An 18,548-nucleotide genomic window follows, 5' to 3' on the forward strand; every position below is an offset into this window, starting at 1 on the left:
GTTCGTGTGTGTGTATGTAAATGTGTTAGAAGATGCAAAATCATGTTTCTATTCCTTCAGAGAACACTGGCCGTGTTATTTTCCTGGAAATTCAGTCTGACAGTTTTTACATATAATACTACTGATTACTGAATAAGAAAATGCTTTTTCTTCACATCCTTAAAAAAACATAGACGTATAGTACTATGGGTAAATTTCACTCTTTGTAATATGAACCCTCCAACACCATTTAACATATAATTGTGCTTAAATAGTGTCAATGACATACTGCATTTTTAACGGTATTTTTAAATGGTGTTGATTTCAGTGCTGTTGTTGTTTCGAGAGCATTTTCAAGTAATATGTTGATAATGGCTCAATAAATTCAAGTTTGCTCTCTCGAAGACCAATGAGCTTTAATTTTGTAAAGATCATTTTCCACTGGAACTGGAAGAGATATCTTAAATATCCAAAATAAAACTTGACAACCAAAACCAGTAAATAAAGTGGGAATAAAAGCCTCATACAACAGAACGCATAAATATAATGGATTATGATGTCTCTGTAAAAAATGAATCAAAATGGAAATTATTGAGCTCATTTTAATTTATCATGCAATTAACTGATTAATTGTTTGCTGTGACAGGTGTAGAGACTTCTTATAGATTTATAGTCAGATTCAATTACACACAGATTGCCTTCAACAATTAGGTGACTCTTTAAGGTTATTTGGTGACATTAGGTTTTATTTAGGGGTATGAGAGTAAAGGGGGCTGAATACAAATGGGTCCTATATTTAGGTTATGTAGTTGTAAAGGAATGTGAAAAGTTTAGCAAGGAACTGCACATATTCATACACTCTGAATGGATCATGGAACCAAATACTTTCTAATTAAATTATATTGGATCAAATTCAGCTACATAAAGATTACAGTTACTGCAGCGAACTGTGTGAATGTCGCCAAAGTTTTCAGGCAAATATGCATCTAAGCTGCAGAGATATAACCCCTCGATTTGCATGCACGTATCCCACGTTCAGCAGCTGCACACCCACCCACACTGGCACATAACATGCATAAACGCAGACTGGCTGATCTGAAGGAAAAACGACGAGCTGTGGAAATAATTCATAAAGGACTGAGATGAGCATCTGCCATCTCTGTGTGGATGTGACTAAAAAAAGAAGGAAAAAAAAACCCACTGACACAAATTTAGCGATTTAAGCCTAAAAATAAAAGGATGCTGTGTGTATCCACAGGACGCCACTCGGATCTGTTTGTCCCTCTTTTTCATATTCAAATACAGGTAAAAAAGCAGAACGCAATCAGTTCCTGATTGAACGTGTGCAGTCGCTCCCTTCCATATCCTCGCACCCAGGAGTTCAGTTTTATTACAATTAATGCCGCACTGCTTGTCTGTGGATCTGTGTTAACAGGTCTGGCAGATCTGACACCTTAAAACCCCTGCGTCTGTGTCAGCGTGGCAGCAACCCTAACTCTGCGCAGCTGGTGAATTATTCAAAGAATAAACCTTCAGACAAGCAAAGAGAGGCCAGGGCAAGGTCAGCGTGAGGCAGCCCGAGGAGCCGCTCATTAATGCAGCCGTCCATGTCGCCGTGCCTCAGTGACAGTCACCCGCCGAGCATCCCGCCCCTACACACACACACACACACACACGAACATTAACAGAACTCTAGAGGGCGAGCAGCCCCGCATGTCTGCTGCTGCTGCTCCATCAAGCAGCTCTGTGTGAAGTGACCGAGTGCAAAGCAGAGTGAAATTTCTCAGAACATGCAAACGGAGCCGACAAAAAACAGAGAGTTGCCATGGCAACCGCAAAGTACCGGTAAAGCGATCTGCACCTTGCACACACACAAAAACGACGACGGCGTAAACCCGACGCACGGGCATCGGCGGCGTTTCTACAGAAACCTCTCCCACTCGCAGTGGAGAGGAAGCCATTACGGCGGCTGGCTCAGATCATTAGCATTTCTGCAAACAGTTTTTCTCCGCCGGCCAGCTGGGCTGAGGAGACTGGAGGAGAAGCAGCAGCAGCAGCAGCAGGAGGAGTTCAGTTTCAACTCTGAGTGCCTCAGGTGACAGAGGAAAGAGTTGAAATTGTTTTTTTTAAAGGTAGATCATAGACAAACAGTGCAGATATGTGAAAGTAACTCCCCTCCTGTTCTCTCACACACACCTCGAGGCCTGCTTGAACAACACCACCACTTCCTCTCCAGACTTCTGCTTTCAGGCTGCTTTTTTATTTCATATAAATGACAGTTTTGTTTGTTTGTTTTTTGTTCCCAGACACACTGAATCAAACCGTTGATCTTATCTATCAAAGAGTCTCCCCTCCACCTCTTTTTTTTATCAACATTTTAATCCATCTTGGAGACAACGATGCAAATCTGTACCTTCGGTGCATGCTTGGGCTTGCGGAAAAACGAGGTCTTGGCGGTGAAAAAAGTGAAGTCCTCGCTTTCGTCGTCCAGGCTGCAGTACCCGCTGCTCATGCTGTTACTGCTGGTCATGGAGGGGGTCAGCACCGTGCTGACGGTCATGGAGAGGTCTTCCAGGACACCGGGGCGGCGGGCGGCTCGAGGAGGGCGTCGGGTCGTCTCGGAACGTGGCGGCCGAAGGGACTCTCAGCCGCAGTCAAGAGTCCGAAAGCATCCAACTGTCCCTCGCTCACCCAGGAGAGGTCAGAGCCGCTCCGCTGGCGCATCCAGTTCAAACGGAGGCCGGCGACGGGCTGGGAGCAGCTGAGCTCGGCTCGGATCCGGCAGCGCTTCACGGTGCCGGAGAACGGGACCAGGAAATACAAGAGCGATCACAGACGTGTCACTTCCTCCTCACGAGCCCGTGTTCGAGAAAGCTTTGGTGCTTGCTGTCGCAAGACGGGCTGCGGAGCACCTGGCTGTCGCCGGCTGACGCTCTCTCACGCAGCAGGCCGGGACTCCTTCATGTCCACGGCGGTTCAGAGTCGGCTTACAGCCTGGTGTCAAGTTCAACCCCGCTCACCTGACGGCACCTGCTAAGCCGGCAGACTAATGAAGGCATGCATGCAAAACCACATCCTGTTTCAAGACCGGGCTCTGCGTCACACTGGCGACGGGGGCAAACGGCAGCTGGGGTCAAGTTCTGGCTGTGGAGCAAAGGAGGAGCTCAGTGATCCCCATCCGCTTCCGAAGTAGCAGAAGAGATCTCCGCGGAGACGACGAGACGCTCTCCTCCTCTCTCCATCGCTTTGGACTGATTCCTCCCACACAAGAGCCTCTCTTTCTCAATCCTCCTCTCTTTGCGATCGTTTCCCTCCCTCGGTCTCTCTCAGCCTCCCTCAACCATCTGTGGTTTGAGCGTGTTATCAGGCGGAGAGCGCCCTCCCCCTTCTCCCTCCACTCCCTCTCTCTCTCTCTTCCTGCAGGCAACTGCACCCTGCAGAGCACGGCCACTTCCTCTCGCAGAAGACGACGAAAGCAGCAGAGAGGTGGGGGGTGGACGGGGGAGAGACATGAGTAAACAGAAAGAAAAAACGTTGTGATGAGCTGGAGATATGAAGCCTCGCTGCTCTTGTGTGCGCCGTATGTTCGAACGGCGGAGACAGGAAGCAGCAGGGCCGGGAAAGATGGCTGCTAGATTGCTGAGATTCTGTCAATGCGTGTTAACAATTGACTCGAAACCAGCAAGACCACCAGCCAGGTGTGTCTCGGTAGGCTAGAGTGTCATTAAAGAGTGAAATTGTTTCTGTAGTTCAACAGGAAAAGTGAAAATCACATGTTATATACAGAGAAAACCGACAGCTCAATTGGGTCAGTCATCATTTTTAATAGAGAAATGTTATGTCACGGTCTAGGCGATAATGAGGAACTACTACTACTGAGGCTAGTTGTTCAAAGAGTGCTGTTTCTAAGTATGTTTGTGGAAAGTTGAGTGGAAGGTAAAAGCGAGGTAGAAAAAAAGGTGCACAAGCAGCCTGGGCAAATGAGCAAAAGATCTAGACAACTGATTACAGATCTTTCTGCTTAGATGGAAGTAAATTTATCATTTCATTTTGAAATCATTAGCTGTAAGCCATAACCATCTGAAAGAAACAGAAAAAAAATCCTTCAGTTGTGTGAAGCTAACCTACATCAGAGCCTGCATAAGATCCTCTTGTTTGAACAAATTACTAAATGGATTTTTCAATTACGTTGTAATTTATTGAAATACACCTTTAAAAGCTGAGAGATCCTCAATCCTTCTGTCTTACGTCTGCTGATTTTCTGCTGAAGAGACGGGTTTGTGTCGATTTAGAGGAATAAAATATTGATCATTTACCCAGTAAAGGCGACTCCGGTCACCTCTGACCTTACACTGAACACACGATCTGCCCTTTCTCTCTGCTGGTGACCTCCCATGTCAGAAAAGAGCCGAAGCCTCCCCCTATCCTCGCTTCAACCATGATATTGATTCCATCTGAACGAGTTTCGGTAAAGCTGCTTTTGAATCTTCACCAATGCAGAACTGGTTTCTGTTACGGTAGAACTGATTCACCATTTCACTCGGCATCTGTCCGTAAGCTTTGGCTCTGCTCAAAGGGAACCGCATGCGGATTTGTTCCTCTATAAACGTTAAAGGGGAAGACAGCAAAAAGGGGGGATGCAAAAACTACACACACACACACACACACACACACACACACACACACGCACGCACACACGCACACATACGCGCCTCCGATCAATAAAATTGGTCAGTGCTTTGAATTGTGAGTGCAGCCACAGCAGCATCTGGGCATGTCGGGGCGCGCGGGGATCAATTTTTGCTGAGACACACACAAAGTAACAAAGGGCTGGCAAAAAAAAAAAAAGCAACCAGACACACAGCTACAGCGATAAAACAGAGCAAATGAAAAAAGGGGGACAGCAGGAAATAAACACTCGTCTTTTCTCTGGTCTGCAGCGCTGCTGCGATATTTTGCGCCAAACCACAGTGTGCACAGAGACAAACCTCAGTCTTATAAATATGTGCAAAACAGAGATTGCACTTGTTTTGCTTCTTTTAGGCATAGCTTATTATGACGAGCTTGTTGTTCATTTGCTTCCAAAATTCAGCTAACAACATTTTATGGGAGGTGTGCACTCCCATAAATGACAGAGGAACTTAAAGAGAAACACACATCTGTTAACAAGCATTATATCAAGCACAATAACTAAAAAGTTGCACCACTTACTCTGTACTCTAGACAAGGGCTGCACAAAATCAGAAAAAAAAGGAATTACGACAGTATGGTTTAATAATGTGATATGGATAGTAATTATGAAAAAAGCCTATTTTCCTGTCCTTATTCTTAATTTTTCTTCATCACATTGTCCCGGTAACTCTTTGTAAGTTTTAGTATCCCAGCCACTAAAAATACACGTCAGGTTTGGGCAGAATTTGCATGCGATTGCTATATCTGCAGACAATGATATTCTCATGAAAAGCCTGCTCTGGTATTGTTGTTGTTGTTGGCTTGCTTCCCTGATCAGTCTCCACGCTTTTATTCATTTCTAGAAACATCCAGTTCGTGTGACGTCACCTTTAGTCCCATATGCTCTCCAGGTATTGATCTTGGGCCATGAGATCTCACGATATTAAAATGTCACAGCGTGTCTCGTCAAAGAGATGTGTGTGCCACAAAGCGTCATTAGTTTGCTGTCAGCATGTGATTTTACCTGGTGTAGTGTGTGCTGGTGATATGGGCCCTAGATGTGACATAAGGGCTTTTAGCTTGTTAGCTTGTACCAGTATGTATGGAGCTGCTACCTGGACAGTTTTTGAGTTGCTGTGTTGATATACGGTGTTAGGATAGAAAAAACACTCTGATTACGAATGATTTGTGAGGACGATGAGAATACTGGCTAACTGTTATGCACCTTTTAGATGTGATGTTAGCAAAGTTTGCATCTGCTTTGTAGCTTCCTTTAGCTGCTGAACTAAAGAACTATTTCATTTAACATCCATTTGATTGTCTGCAGATTAAAATCCAAACTACTTGAACTGGTCAAACCAAACGATTTCCCCTACCAAAAGATTCTATGAAACACATTTCAAATTAAATAAATATTTACTTTAGGGGGCGTCTTCAATGTTTTTCCTTGAAGATGTGGGGTCCAAATCAGCTACATAAGAACTATGGGTTTGTCAAATCTGACTAAATTATGCTACACTTATTACAGAATGTCTAAAATGATTGAGATCATTAGTTTTCAAGATTGTTGCGTTTTCCAGTCTCGTCTGTTCAGCTTCTCTCCACGACAAAGACACTGACAACTCAAAAAAAAATCCCCCATTTTCCTTGGGGGGGGGCTCCATAAATTCAGGCCCTGGCAATAAAGTGGACCGTTTTAAATTTAAACTAAAATACTGATGAGTAAAGGGATAAAAATCAGTGTGAGATTTGTCAGATCCAGGTAAAATATGTCAAATTAATCTAAATCTGTTTATTAAAAAATACCATTTATTAGGATTTTGTCTTTTAGAAGATAAAAGAAGGACAAAAGTCTGTAAAGTCAAACCCTCTTTCATTCTGGGTTTAATTGTTTCCACACTAATGGAAACCTGGAAAACTCTAAAAGCCAATTAGATGGGGGTTTTTTTCCAGCTGTATGAACCCTAAACAGTGTTATCTGGACCCTTAAAAATGTAGTAATCTTAATAGGCTCATCTCTGCCAGCAAAATGCAGATTACACCAACATTGATCCTACAGCCCACTGTAACATTAACTCATAATGGATACAGAACAGATTTACATAATTAACCACAACTCCTTTCATGGCTGATTATTTCAGGATTAATCTGACATAATTACATCTCGACTTTTAGAAATGATTTGAGATTAAAGGAAAATGTTGACCAACATTCGCACTAAAGTCGTTCTGTGACGGGGGGTGGGGCTTCGTCAGAGATCAAAGAAAACATGTTGGGATAATGCAGCTTTGCCGTGACTGATGTCCCTTGGGAGAAACAGTGATTAACCTAATTGGTTTCCTCCTTCTGACAGGAAGAGAGGAAGTGAGGCCATCATGGGCCAGAACTGATTCGATAAAGTGAACCCCTGCTGCTGGAGAGAAGGAGATGGGGAGGCTAAAAAAAGAAGAAAAAAAAAATAAAAGTGGGGGAACTGGAGAGTAAGCAACAGAGGAGGTTGTAGGCAGATGTTGATTTAATGTAGCGTCCGGTTCTGGGAACATTCTGTGAGCGAAAAAGGGTATCTGAGCACATAAATAAATCCTGAAGTGATCCTGGATAGCCTATTGTTGGAGCGGAGGACGATTACGTAACAGAGGAGGCTTGGAATGATGACGCAAAGACAACCCTATTAGCTGTAAAGAACTGAGTCATGTTCACCTCGCTCTTCCAACCCAATCCAGATCGTCTCACCTTGCACCGAGGAGCTGCAGAGGAGGAAGAGGAGGAGGAGGAAGAGTGGCCTTTGGGACCTGGGCTGTCTTCTGAGTCTCTGTCCCTCTGGTTGCAGTCGAGTTGGACCTGTCTCTCACACTCCAGGTGACAGGTGTAGCTGCAGTCTGATGGGACAGAAAAACACACATGAGTGCATGCAGTGACCAATCAGCGGGCAGGACTGATAAAATAACATAATTAATGCTCTCCCAGAGGAGTCCCACCAGCAGCGATGCAACATGAGGAAAGTAGGCCAAAATTAAAACATGATTCTTCATAAAGAGGAAATGGCTCCATCTAGTGGTTAGAGTCAGACTCACATATACAATCTGCAGTCTCGCCTTAGGGAGATCTAAACCTTAGAAGATAAAATGTGTTTAGGTGTGAAAAGAGGTTTGACCCCAGATGCCTGCATACAGAAAATAAAGAAAGACAAATAAGTAATAATATTACTTAATAAATGTTAATGTTAAGTCAATTCTGTAAGTGACCATCTCCTACAAGTCTCTTCTGATGCAGGTCGATTGAAAAACTCATAATGGATTTATAAGACATAACGTAGAGCTGGGTTAAATGACTCTAATGTACTACAGCAATGAACTGACTCTTAAAGCTTTTAAGTGATTAAGTATAAAGCAGTTTCGCTGATATACGATATTCAACTCTCATCGGATTCTGGTAAAAAAAAGAAAGAAAAAAAAACACACGGATCAAGCTACTTCCACAAAAACCTCTTAAAATAGCTGTCTTTTGTTCTCCGCCTTTAGGCGAGCTCCACATGTGTGGGTCAGCCTGCTTATGCCTCCAAGACTTTCTTGTGGTCGGAGGTTTTTCCCAGCCTCAGATCTCGCTTCTCCTCAATGACAAAACGGCAGAAAAAAAAAAACAGAGACCATAGAGCTTCCCTGGCAAGCACAGCTCTCCTCTAGGGGGAAACGGGAGTCAGATAGTCCGCAGAAACACTTTGTTGCTTCCTCTTATCTTCAGAAATGTAATTTAATAAAAAGCAAGTAACTCTGTATAACTAACAGAAGGTGAAAGAGTAAAACAAAAAAAAATACAATAGCAGAAGTAAATTATGTTTTGCTGTTTTTTTTTTTTTTTTCATTGACATGCTAAAACAGAACAGGTTTGGTACAGATTAAAACCAACCCAGACCCCTTCTCAAACAATGGGGAGGGGGCTCTAAACCCCTTTTCTCCCTAGCGCTTGACCCCATGTTGGGATTCAAATCCCAATTGTTGTTTATGTTCCATAAGCAACTCTAAACAGGTGGGTTTTAAGTGGAGATTTAAAGGCACTCAGTGTTTCAGCTGTTTTACTGCGGCCTTGTTACCCTCTTCATTCTGACAGATGCTTTGTTGCTTTTTTTAGATCATTTAGCCATTTTTTTGTTGCCTAACAAGTGATATTGAGTTATTCCAGTCCTGGGTGTGGTAAATAAATAAATAAATAAATAAATAAATAAATAAATAAATAAATAAATAAATAAATAAGGCTTATCACAGGTAATTCATGATTTAACAAGAGGGAAGGTTTTTTTTTGTTTGTTTGTTTTACAATAAGACTATGTTGGTTTGGATATCAATTTTCCTTAAACAAATGAAATCCTCAGTTAAAGCTTTATTTTGTATTTATCTAAGTTGTCTTTGATGTTAACATTTGTTTGTTTGTGATCTGAAACATTGAAGCTGGACAGAAAAACAGAAACAGAAGAAATCTGCAAGGTGGAAAATACCTTTTCACAGCCATGCATAAGAAATTTAGCCAAGAAAATCTAAAATGTATAATAAAAAACACTAAGGAATTGTACATTTTGGCCAGCTGAATACCAACAAATTATTTGACTGGATAAGGCATCACAAAGAGATCATATTTCAACCATCTGATGAATTTTAAAACAAATAAATTCTTAAAAAAATAAGATAAGCCCTTTTTTTCCCCTTCCTCTGCCAACATCAGTGACCTTTTCCACTAGGAAGAACATAACCGCAGCATGACTTGGTGACTTGCACAAAAAACAAAGATCTCTGTGGTTAAAATCCAACTTAAATTACTTTTTTTTTAACCCAAGACATAAACTTCAGATAAATACAAAAGAGTTGTAAAGACATGGCGACTATTTCAACGATTTAGCTTTGGTGGGGAATAAAAAGACGAGACACGGCATAATATACACATATAAGGAATACACTGGTAGCTGAAGGTGCCTGCACTGGAACAGGAGGACAGATATAAGTACGTGTGAATGACAGCGACTGGACTGGCAGATAAACCGGGAGAAGGGAAAGACGCGACCGCCTCGCTGACAGGCGGGGATGTGTCAACCAGAGGGAAGAGTTCAGATAAGAGGATGCGCCACTCATGACATTTGAAGGTCAGATCAGGGAGACAGAAAGAAAGGAAGCTGATGGGGGAAAGGAAAAGAGAGACTCCTTTTCCTGTCTTTGGTTTTCCCTCATCCATATTTACACTAGCGTCACCTCCTCATCTAACGGTTACACTCGTATTCCTATCGCAGCCGACGGAACAACTCGATTCTGCCTCTGTTGGCATCAGTTCAACCCTGAAACGTGAGCGTTGGACAACTCAGCAGAGAGTCTTCACATTGCTTGTTTGCAGTGGCGTGAAGGTATGAAGACTTTCTATGTTGTACTCTAGAGAGAGAGAGAGTGCAATGAACGAACGGGAGAAGCCGCAGCAGGTGATCCGGGAGGCATTCAGTCGGTTCACGGTATGACGACATGCCTGTGGGCGAAGTGCAAAATAAAAGTGAAAGAATGTGAAATAGAAGAAGTGGGGATGGAGTCAGGGATAAGGCTGTTCTTCTTGTGTGGCTTGTTAAGTGAATGTGTGTTTGTTTGTTGGGAGAAGAGGAGGGTTTTCCCTTTTCACTTCAGTGGAAATTTCATAGTTTGCCCCCCCTGTCAAATAGAGAAGTTAAGTTGGAATTTCTGACTCACTTACAGGAACTACTGACATTTATTTCATTTTTTTTTTTTTTACAGACTGGGCCAAGAACAACATTTTACTTCATATTTTTACTTTTGTTTTTGGGGGGGAAAAGAAATGGCCTCCTCGTAGTTTCAGCTTTTTCTTCAGCTGAAAAAGTATCACCTATGGGATTAGAAAGTCCCTTTGAAAATCAACCAATCCAGCTATTTGTCTTCTGCTTATTAGAGGTCGGGTTATAGAGGTTACAGGTCCAGGGGGTACACCCAGACGTTCCTGTTTCCATCGACACTCCTACTATTTCTGGTGGATCCCAAGCTGTCCCTATAGTGGCGGAGCCAGAAAATGTTCATACTGATCCAGTAGTGGCCAACAACTGATCTGTACCAGAACCGTTTTGAAACACAAGATCCGTATTGTCCAAATAATTCACTATCCCATCAATTTCCTCCATTTAAAGACAACCTATACACATTTATTTGTACATGTATGTTGTTCAAGCGTATTTCACTGCTTACTTGGTCCGCATCAGAGTTCGATTGGGCATTGTCAACTCTACAAACGAGAGTTCAATTAAAGCGGACTAAACGGGACTGGTGTGAATGCACCCCTAGTTTCTTGTCTATTCTCAAATTAATTTCTTGCTTCTTTTTTTTTTAGATTTTTGGCCAATTTCCTGTTGTCTACTTTAAGTGACTTGATGCAAGATTTTTAACATATGTTGGTTTGAACATGATGCATATGCAGTGACCATAGGTGAGGGAACAGGTACACATGTATTTTTTTTCCACTGTGGTCCAGTGTAAGTCAGATAGGTCAAACAGGCTGCAATGCACTTGTACCATAAGCAATCATTAGCATCCAATCCTGTGCAGTGTTGATGCCAAGAGCCGTGCGTGTTGTCCCAACATGATTGTTGACATTGGTGTTGTGTGTCATTCTGATGAACCGGTCTGGCTTGTTTCTGCTTTGCAGAAAAAAGAAAAAAAAAACATGCAGGGGTTTTTTACCTCCTGACCGACCGTGCCTCGACAGTGAGATGCAGGGCGAGGAGAAAGGCACGTCTTCAGGGACGTGCATCAGTGCAGGCGAGGAGAGGAAGGGAGCTCCGACCTGCACTTAGTAAAGATCCATTTGTGGAGGCTGCGTTAACTTCAGCTGCGGCAGCGGTCGATAATCAGTTGGAAGATGGGAAACCGGGGGAACTTTGTCTCCCTCGCACAAGACGCAGCGTGTCTTGTCTGCATTCCTAAATGCATCTCTTTTTCTCCAGTCTCTCATGAAGCTCAAAGATCCGTCTTCATTTGAAGTAACTTGAAACATCGCTGACATCGCTGTGTGCAATCACTGAATGGGCTGAGATGGGAATTACAAGATAGAGGGGATGCGGGTGGTTGTTTTTCTGTTCCTGTGAGACGGTGGGTGTGGGACAGATTAAGCAGTGTCTCTCAGGTTAAAGAGGATGTCTGCATGGCTGCAGATAGAGATGGGGTAGGGGGGTTATTATACTTACTGCAAGTCTGATTCAGGATGTGGGGTTAGATATCTTTAACATAAGGGGCAGGGATACTAACACCGACGCTAATGAATCTAAGCGGTCTAAGAAGGACCTGAAAGCAGCTTAGAGGGTCTTTGGGGGGAGGTTTAACTAGTCTGATCCTATCACAGCTGATTTGGAGTTATTATTCATGTTCTCCCATGTGTGAATTGTACACACAGATGTGTCATGCTTCATACACACTCCTCTTTCTCCCTACTCTTAGTATTTAAAGGTATTACTTGCTTCCATTTTTAAACTTACAGCATGCATCCGTCTCTGATCCTTTTGCAAACACATATTTACAGAAAAAGAAAATCCCTTTGTGTGAGGACCTGCCAGACACAAACACACAAGTGTAATCCTCAAGCTCCGTCAAATCTGACCCCCTTCCGCCTGACATCTGTGTTTGTTTATCCACACTGTAGCTTCATATTTGATAACGACGAGTCGGTCTTCTTCCTCGTTCTTTAAATATTGATCTGTGTGGATGCAGATGCTCCCACAATGCACCAGAAATGTCGGCATCATTGAGATTCAGTACAATTAAATGTACGGCTCCAATGCATTTTCTATCTCAAGACTTATTTTACTGTTTTTGTAACATTGGATATTTAAGTACAAATTTTTACCTACTTGGCTTCTACTATCTTTTCAACAGCTCCTGATCCAACATAATGGCGAAGTTTACTTCTGGTTTTGGCAGTGTGGTAAAGAACTATCTCACTTCCTCTTTTGCCGTCTAGACAAATTTAGATCAGCTCTTATGTCAAATATGAAATGTCAAAATTTAGACTGGGTTAATCTATGCTGAACGCAGCTTTGTCACAGAGCAGTTTGTCATTTGTGATACCCTTATTCTGTTCATAAAAATTAAATAAACTGGACTGTTTTGATTGGCGTCTAAACCACAACCAACTTGGAAACCCAATCTAAGAAGGTCTGGAAGCCCCAAAAGCAGTGAACTGTGTTCATAAAAATGCTGGTTGTCCGTCGGCAGCTTATAAACTAAAAGTAACCAATGAGTTTGACTAAAATGTAAATTGTGTTGTTTTAAATGCCAAAATAAAAATTATGCTACCTACCTATAAATTGATGCGAAAGCTCCCCGTTAAAATATGGGAATGATACAAAGAGAGATATTCAAATATTTATAACTCAATTAGATAAATTCCTGCTAACCCGTCCAAGTTCACAAATGTGAACACAAGTATACTGAAAACTGTATCCATTCATATCTAAATAGTTACATGTGTGACTTTGTGCTGAAAATGACTGAGCCCCATGAACAGAATCTTATCGACCTTAGAGTCAGCAAAGACCACCCCGTCCAGATGACATGAGCCGTAAGGAAGGGTCCGCCTTGGGAAAACTGCTGGTCACCAATTTTCCTTCTACTTTTCCTGTTTCCAGCTTGGGACAGATTAACCAACAGAGAACAAAAGCTGAAAACAGTCAAGTCAGAGACGATTTGGCCTTTTACAATGAAAGAACTTTGGTTTAGTTTGGCTGTCTTGTGTTGTGGTTTCTATTTCAGTCAGCTCTTTGTAGTTTTTGTATTCTGGTGTTTTTGGTATTTACATTCTGAGTCATTCCTGTGTTGCTTAGTTTTTCCCAGACCATACAAGCAGTCTCCTTTTGAGGTCTGTGCTTTGGATCACACTCTAAGCTACCCATAGTTGCATTTCTTTACAGGCTTGACTCTCCTTTTGTACGTTTTCAGTTTCATTTTAAGGTATTTCCTCATTAACCTTCTGGCTGGCCGCTCTTGGGTCTTTTACCACATGCGATGGCAAGGTCAACCAGATAGATCTGGTAGATATTACACTCATTGGTACGACTGTTAAAGACATATGAAATAAATGAATCCTTCACAGCGCCATGAGCGCACTCTGAGAAACTTCAACCTCCAACCTTTAATTTAAGGTTTCTTCACTCACCTGGGGGGGAAAAAATCACATATTGAGAATTTGTGATTTGTGAGGCTCATTTAGACTCATTTAGACTCTAAATGAGCCTCAGTCTTTACACACTGTATAAAATTAAATAACTTTTAAATTCCTTTCCTATCTTTGTGTTTCCTCTAACTTAAACGTTGAGGTCTCTTCACACAGTAACCCCGTCCACACCGATGAGTGTTGTCAACAGGTCCGGGGCAGGACCGAGCCGAAAACAATGATGCCCGACAGCCAAGTTTTCTCTGCATCTTCAGTGCCAATAATCACGGCGCTCGTCTTATACCGTGAAAGCAGTGAGCTTCACTCTTAAAGTTCTTGGTTGCCCTAACGCTTCAGCCACTCAACCTGCAGCTGAACTGCTTTGGGATTAGGTTTAAGGGATGAGATACCTTTACTCGAAATCCCTTTTGAACTCACTGTTTACACTTGGAAGTGAAAGGATATTATAAAGACGATTAAAGTTAGCCTCAAAGCCTGCGCATACTCATACAGAAAAAACTCTAGAAGACCCCATGAAAACCTCTAGACCACTGTGTTTCCTGGAAAAGCACAATTTAGTTTGCAGCAGAAATGTCTCTGCGTGTGTGCGTGTGTGTGTGTGTGTGTGCGCGCGTGTGTGTGCGAGTGTGTGTGTGTGTCAGCGGGATTCTTATTGCTAGCACTTTATGAGATCAAAGGGATCACTTTCTCGCTCAAAGTAACCTTCGAATTTCTCCACATGCCAAAATGTTAAAACTTGTTAAAACATGTTAAAACTTTCTGAACCACATCTTTTATAAATGTCTGCAAACACTCAAATATGCAGAAATCCTAATGGAATAAACTATTCAAGAAGTGAAGTGTCCAGTTTGTCCCGGTTTTTATTCGCTAAAGGGATTAACTGGGTTTCCTTCCAGGGAACGCCGACTATAAATAGCCCTTATCAGTCTGCAGTGAGCCTGCGCTGGTGAAGCTGCTTCTTAGGCTTTGAAGGCTGCAGCATGACGTCACTCAGGTTGAGTGGTGGTGAAGAAGTGCTCCCTGAGTCATGTTTGGTCAGGGTCTTATCGCACTCACACAGAAGGTCACACAAACACACACACACGCACGCACATACACGCACACACACACACACACACATACAATAAAGGGCTGAAGCCACCGTTTTGTTTTAAAGATTTGTGTCATTCTGTCTGTGGGTGAATCAATGAATCTGCAGCATCCAGCCATTATTCGCTCCCTGCCTCTTTTCACCCCGGTCGCACTTCAGGCTAATGTTACATCATGTATTCATCGCCCTCTAAAAAAAAAAAAAAAAAAAAAAACACATTAGCTCAGTCCTTTATTTGGGTAAAACATGGGGGAAAATCGATGCTGCACAGCCTATGGTAGGATCCATCTTTTTCTCAAATTTCTGCCAGACAGAACAAAGTCAATATCATAATTCACTTACAGGGGATTTTAGAGGCTCAAACTGAAAGTGTGTTTTGGATCCGTCTGAGTGAGATGGCGACTTTCTGGAGGTGCAAAAGCAACTGCAGCAGCCAGCTGACCTTTTTCACTTGGTTGTTTCCTACCAGTGTACGACCAGGCACTCATGATGGGTGAAATGTATGGGAGGCCAAAAGTGTCACATTGAAATTAATTACCTTTTATGTGATAACTTCAATAAAATTGCAAAGTATTATAATTAATACCTAAGTTTTTTTAAAATAATTAAATGTGAGAAATGTAAAAGAAAAAAAAAACATTTTATATTTAATAACATAAAATGGGTCATAAAATGGTTTCCTACAATTTAACCCCGTATGATGATGCCAACACTGAAATAATTATAAAATGTATAATTATGAACACATAATAGATTAAAAATAGTATAATATGAATTTTTACATTTATTCACAAAAAAATCCTATTTTTGTTACTATCGATAATTGTATTTAATTAAGTTATTTCTAATTTCATCAGAATCCTTAAATACGTGAATATTTATTGATCCAATTACATATCTATTAGATTCTGGAATGTGGTGAGTAGATGCCGTCTTCTCTTACACAAAAAGCAGCAGGAATGGGTCAGTCAGTAGTGTTTTGGAGACAAAGGCTAACACGGTGTTTCGAGGCATGGCTGTTCAATAGTGGACAGAACGGTCGACACAAAACAGAAATATTTTGGCCTACAGCCGGCCTCTGAGGCCAGCGCCGCTCAACTTGTCTACTCATCAACCTTTTCGCTTCCCTCAAAGTACCGACTCCTGTTCTCATCATGACAAACCCGAGGAGATTTTTATTTGCCGTTGTCGTACCTGAGCTGGTAAGCAGGGATCCGTTAGACGACGATCTTCGCAGGATCCTCAAGCTGTCGCTCCAGGAGCGAGACTTGGGCAGCCTCTTCAGCAGCCGCCCCAGCCGCCGTGACACATGGCCAAAGCACGCACTACCGGCATTCACTTCTGAATCCCCCTTGACTTCCTCCAGACACAAGGACACCTCGCCCAGAAACGTCCTCCCCACCGGTTCGACTCGCCCCAGCCCTTCCCCAACCTCCCGTTCCCCCTCCTCCTGCCCCGGGTGGAGAGGTGCTATCTGTGCCATGGATGGAGCATGCTGACACCATCCGGTGGGCGCCGTCCGGTGTGCGTAGCCATCGCTGGATCTCCTGTCCTGTCGCCGGCTGACCCTGTCCCTCTGTGGGCTGCCCCAGCGCCAGCCCACCAGCTGCCCCCCTCTGCCATCCCAGCGGAGCCACTCTGCCACCGGTGCCACGCTCCGAATAAACAGCCCCCTCTCCACACGCTCTGCCACCCCTCCACCTGTTCTCCACACAGAGTCCCCTATGCTCCCACCTCGTGAACGGTGCACCTCACACCTGAGCGTGAAGACTTGAGTCCTGAATCTGTGCCGGATGGCTTGTTCCTCTCTCGTCCTGCTGTTGCCACTGCTCCCTCATCCTCTCTCTGTGTCTGCTGCAGCACCCACACACTCTGCAGTACCAACCAGCCAGCTTAAAGAGACAGACGCCCCCAAATACAAACACTCCTCTTGAAGCTCCTCTGCTACTTTCTCTCCTCTTTTTTTTCCCCAACAACAAAAATATCTTCCTCTTCGCCAGTGATCGATTTTTACTCAGCAGCCATTTCTCTGACTCCAGAGAGGCGATCACTGACACTGTCTCATCTCTTATCCCTCTTTTCAGTCTCCTCACTGAGGGGAAGTGAGTCAGCCAGTCTGTTTCGCACCACAACAGTGAAATATCTCGTCTGTGCAAAGCGAACGCATCGTGTGGGTTGAGCTGACGCGCGGTCCGTCGGTTATTAATATGCTCTGTGAAGAGGAAAGAAGAAGAGCCACATGGAGCTCTTCTTCTCCTGTCCCACTTCTGAAACAGGAGAAACAGGGCGATGTGCTCACCGCTTCCACTCACGGTTATTATTACATAATCACGAGCAAGGTCGTCAAAAGTAGGTTTTTGCACCGATGGAGCAGCTGTCCAAATCTGTGTACCCGGTGGAGGAAATGCATTATTTTTATGTTGCTATCTCTGGTGTAAGACAGCTCTGCAGTCCTCAGAACAGTATCCAGCCAAGGGCATCCTAAAAATAAACTTCATTGAAAGTCACCACTGTTCTTCAATGCAGACGGCACTGGAGATGCAGCTTTCTGTACGCGCTAGATCTCAAGAAAACCTCCTTACTCCTTGAACTTATAAACATTTTGCAAAGCAGCAACCACAGATTTCTGTATTTTATGTGATAGACCAACACAAAGGAGTGCCCAATTCTGACGTGGAAAGAAAAATATTTTTTCTGTCAACACTTTATAGAAGTCTCCACCAGCTTTGCTCACCTAGGGACTGAAGTGTCAGCCTGTCTTTGCAAAATGGTCAGTCAGACTGGATGCAGACCATCTTTGAACAGCGATTTTCCACAGATTTGCAATTGGATTTAGATCTAGGATTTGACTAGGCCATTTTAAAGCATCACTATGCAGCTCTGACTGTATGTTTAGACTCATGGTTCTACTAAAAGACCAGGTTTCCAGCCACTACTAAGAGAAACATCCCCATGGCATGTCGCTGCCGCCATCATGTTTTAAAGCGGCTTGTGACGAGCTCCAAACATGGGTTCTCCTGGTACTGGCTTTCTTCTAGACTCTGTCTCATAAAGAACCAGATTTGTGTGAGTCGTCCTGTCAACAGGATCTCTGCAGCTCCTCCAGATTTACCATTCGCCTCTCGGCTGCATCTGCCATTTTTTGCTCCTCTTGCCGGGTCAGTAGGTTTAGGTGGAGAGCTCTCAGCAGGCTTTGAGATGTGCCGTGATCTTTTCATTTTCAAATGATTGAACAGATCTCTGCGAGACGCCTAAAGGGTGATATATAATTTTATAATGTAAAAGTGCTTGAAACTTCTCCACAACTTCCTCCCTGACCTGTCTGCTGTGTTCCTTCCTCTTCATGATGCTGTTTGCTCACTCAGGCCTTCACAGAACAGCTGGATTTATACTGAGATGAAAATACACACTAACAATAACTGACTGATATCTGAAGGCATTTGGCTGGACTAGGTTTTATTTATGGATATAGGTAAAAGGCGGTTGAATTTCAATGCACATTACTTGTTTTCAGATTTTTCTTTCATTTTCCATCCACTCTGCAATCATTTAATTTGCACTAGAGCACTGTAAAGGTACCATAAATGTGGCTACGCAAAAGTAAAAC

At 43.0% G+C, this 18,548-nt stretch overlaps 1 protein-coding gene across 1 annotated transcript in view; it reads right to left on the reverse strand.

Annotated features, from left to right (window-relative positions):
- The window catches only part of rassf5 (Ras association domain family member 5), a 35,346-nt gene that overhangs the window by 9,881 nt on the left and 6,917 nt on the right, over positions 1-18,548 (reverse strand). The window contains exon 2 of the mRNA XM_015050200.1: positions 7,384-7,529. Coding sequence (XP_014905686.1) covers positions 7,384-7,529 — 146 coding nt within the window. The remainder of the gene's footprint in view (positions 1-7,383; positions 7,530-18,548) is intronic.

This window comes from Poecilia latipinna, unplaced genomic scaffold (genome assembly GCF_001443285.1).
Source record: "Poecilia latipinna isolate Pla-1442-1.1 unplaced genomic scaffold, P_latipinna-1.0 Scaffold48, whole genome shotgun sequence".
Taxonomy (NCBI): Eukaryota; Metazoa; Chordata; class Actinopteri; order Cyprinodontiformes; family Poeciliidae; genus Poecilia; species Poecilia latipinna.